General features: G+C 37.6%; 1 protein-coding gene across 1 annotated transcript in view; it reads left to right on the top strand.

Moving 5' to 3' along the window:
- LOC150038830 (uncharacterized) overlaps nucleotides 1-2,163 on the top strand; it is a 9,317-nt gene extending 7,154 nt beyond the window's left edge. The window contains exons 2-5 of the mRNA XM_090314602.1: nucleotides 1,079-1,225; nucleotides 1,340-1,508; nucleotides 1,609-1,736; nucleotides 1,858-2,163. Coding sequence (XP_090170728.1) covers nucleotides 1,079-1,225; nucleotides 1,340-1,508; nucleotides 1,609-1,736; nucleotides 1,858-2,163 — 750 coding nt within the window. The remainder of the gene's footprint in view (nucleotides 1-1,078; nucleotides 1,226-1,339; nucleotides 1,509-1,608; nucleotides 1,737-1,857) is intronic.
- Nucleotides 2,164-3,824: the final 1,661 nt, after the last annotated feature.

Genomic DNA, 3,824 nt, shown 5'->3' with positions numbered 1-3,824 from the left:
CAAGTGTCTTGAATAGAGTAATCCAAAAAAAAAATTCGATTGGGAACTCCAAAAAGATGAAGTCCAAAATAACTTTCCATTGATATAATTGATTACATAGTATGCAGGCGTTTAATCAATGGATCAATAATGATCAATTGTGTGATATTTCGTTGAATAATGGTATTTTTACTTGGTCAAGTGGAGGACCCATCCAATATTCATCTATGATTGATCGTTTTCTACTCACTAATGCTTGCCTAGTGAAATTGGGGACAGTAAAGGTACATCTTTTAGATCGTATAACATCGGATGATCACTTTCTTTTGGCTCTTATTTCAGGTCATATTGAATGTGGACCGTGCCCATTTTGTTTTGAAAACTCTTGGCTTGAGGGTCACAATTTCCATCCATTAGTAGAATCATGGTGGATCAACAATCCTGTTGGTGGAAGGCCTGGACATAGATTGATGATGAAATTGAAACGATTAAAATTCTTCCTCCGCTCTTGGGCTCAAGCGCAATGACAGGCTGCTTCCAATATATCAACTCTAATTTCTCAACTTCGTGATTTGGCTAATTTGGTGGACCTTGGACAGCTTACGAGTGAAAAACTTTCTTCCCGCCATGTACTTAAGGAACAAATCGAATTTTTGACGGCACAAGAACTTATCTGTCGTAGACAACGTTGTAAACTTAAACAGTTTGCTGAGTGGGATAAAAATACTAGATTTTTCCATCGTATTGTGGTGGCTCGTAAAAGAAAGAGTTCAATTTCTAAAATATTTTCTAGGGATGGACAAAGCTTATTGACAGGAAATAGTATTGAAATTGAATTTAGCGCTTTCTTTTCTTAGTTGTTCACTAAGAGAATGACCAGCGCTTTCTTCCCATTGATGTTGAGTGGAGCCCTATCAATAGTGCACAAGCTACTAACCTTGAACAATCTTTTACCGAGGAAGAAGTTTACAAAGCTATTTCCTCCTTGGGTGTGAGTATATCTCTTGGTCCTGATGGTTTTAATGTAGAATTTTTCAAGTTTTCAAGACAACTTTGAAACATGATATTATGAGCATGATCGATGATTTCTACTCAACAGGTATTATTAATGCTTCTTAATGAGACTCACATATGTCTCATTCCAAAGAAAATTGATGCCAAGTCTGTTTTCGATTATCGCCCTATTAGCCTCATTTCATGTGCCTACAAGATTATTGCTCGTGTCTTATCCAATCGTCTGAAAATGGTCCTCCCTAGAACCATTGCATCGAATCAGCTTGCTTTTGTTGAGAATAGACAGAGTCTGGATGCATCTCTTATGGCAAATGAATTGATTGATGATTGATCTCGTAATAAAAAGGAAGGTGTGGTTCTTAAACTTGATCTTGAAAAAGCCTTTGATACTGTGGATTGGGACTTGCTTTACGCAAATCTTCTTGTTAAAGGCTTTGGTCCTTTGTGGAGATCTTTGATTCCTGGCTGTATTTCTAGCGTAAATTTCTCAGTTGTTATTAATCGCAGGCCTCAGGGTAAGATTTTTCCATCTCGAGGTATCAGACAAGGTGACCCTTTATCTCCTTTTCTATTTATTTTGGTTGCCAACTGTCTGAGCCATCTAATGAATTATAGCTTATCAAAAGGTATTATTGCATCACATCCTATTGGTGTCTAATTTTGTCCCGACCCATTTACAATTTGCTTACGACACTTTACTCTTCTCTACTGCCGATCACTCTGCTTTACAACACCTGTTTGAGGTTATCATATTTTTTAGCTTGCTTTTGGTCTATCTGTTAATTTATCCAAAAGTGAGCTTCTGGGGATAACATTGCTGATTCTATTATGGAATGGATGATGAATTATTTTGGCTGCAAGCAGGGTCACTGGCCTGCTATTTATCTTGGTTTGCCTCTGGGAGGGAACTCATTATCAAATAGTTTTTGGCAAACTATTGTTGAGAGAATGCAGCAAAAGCTTCATAATTGGAACTATGCCTTTATCTTTAAAGGGGGTCCGGATACTCGTATTCAGGCTTCTTTGTCTAGTTTTCCTATTTATTACTTATCTCTTTATTATGCTCCTTCTGACATCATTAAGGGTTTGGAAAAGTTGATTCGAAATTTCTTCAGGGAAAGGGCTCATGGTGAGGATGGGGCGCATAATGTGAATTGGGAGATTACTTAACGTTCTAACTTGATGGGTGATATTGGTATTGGCAACTTTCGGCATCAAAATTTAGCTCTCTTAGCTAAATGGGTTTGGTGTTTCTGCATGAACAAGATGTTTTATGGTATAAGCTTATTGTGGCTAAGTATTATTCCCCCTCTTGTATCTGGACAATGATTATTCGTGGACATTCTAAATCTTCTTGGCGCTTCATTTGCCAGACTACTGATTTAGTGGCTAATCATACACGTGTTCGACTTGGTTCTGGTACATCTACTTATTTTGGAAGGATCCTTGGCTTAGCTGTGGAGCTCTTTATACGATATTTCCTCATTTGTTTCGGCTTACTCGCTTACCGAATATTAAGGTTGTTGATGTGTGGATTGAGGACTCTAACGCTTAGGATTTGTGTCTTCATCGTATCTCAATGATTTAGAAACTCTTGAATGGGCCGCCTTGTTTCAATTATTATTTTCTATCAGTTTCCATCGTTCGCCTGACACTTGGATTTGGACTATTGATCCTTTTTCAATGTTCACTGTTAAATCTCTCATGGATGATTTGGTAGGTGGTATTGATTTCCAAGTCAAGGATGTTTATTCAGCTATTTGGATGGATCATTTTCCTAAGAAAATAAAAAAATTTCTTATGGGAACTAAGCCTTGGGGTAATTAATACTGTTGATTGTCTCCAACGACAAACGCCATTTATGACCATCTCTCCATCTTGGTGCCATATGTGTCATAATCAATCAGAGTCCGCAGCTCATCTTTTTGTGCATTTTCCTTTACCATTGCATTTTTGGCATATCATGATGCAAGCTTTTCGTTGGTTGGCGGTTCTTTCCCACAATATGTTCGACAATTTTAGTTCTTTGTTGGTTGGTCATCCATTTTATGGTACTAAGAAGACCCTGTGGTTAGCTTTTATACGAGCTTTCTTCTAGCCTTTGTGGGGTGAGCATAATAAGTCTTTTTAGAGATCTTTCTTCCAGTTTTGATCATCTTTTGGATTTGACTCTTTCTACTGTGTTGTATTGGTGCAAATCTAAGCAACCTTTTAAAGGTTTGAGTCTTTCTTATTTAGTTTCCAATCAGAAATCACTTTTGTAATCACCTTTAGGTGCTAAGGGGTCTCCCCTTCTATTGCATTTATTCAATGAAATGTTTCTTATCTAAAAAAGTGGGTGTCATTTAGCTGTAAACCTTCTCAAACCCTTGAAGAATTTGGAGCACAGGTCCTCCAGTGCTCCCTCTGTTCATTCTCTCTTCCTGCTAGTTGATATAGAGACTTTCATGTCTCAAGAGTTGAATGGAAGTCTAAACTCCCTACAGAATTCAAAGTCTATCTATGGGCGGTGATTCTTCAAGGTGTTGACACCAACAAACTTATACAGAGAATAAGCTCCATCTTGCCTAGATGGTTTTGCTAAGCTCATCAGCTTCTTTGTGGCCACCAGTCAAGGACAGGAAGGGAATTTGCATTGAACTTGCAGTACTCCATTTCTGGTCAAAAGGATTTTGTTGGAGAAACAAAATTATTTTGAAAGGCATTTGATTCATGTGGGAATAAGTTTGGGACTCTCATCTTTGTGGCTGGTTTGGCCTCCTTTCTGTTTCTTTAAAGATACGAGAGAATATATTGATATATTAAAAAAAAAAAAAAACACCCTAAGGGTC

This window comes from Benincasa hispida, chromosome 1 (genome assembly GCF_027475165.1).
Source record: "Benincasa hispida cultivar pf3 chromosome 1, pf3_genome.v1.1, whole genome shotgun sequence".
Lineage (NCBI taxonomy): Eukaryota > Viridiplantae > Streptophyta > Magnoliopsida > Cucurbitales > Cucurbitaceae > Benincasa > Benincasa hispida.
This window is presented reverse-complemented; position numbering and strand designations above follow the sequence as displayed.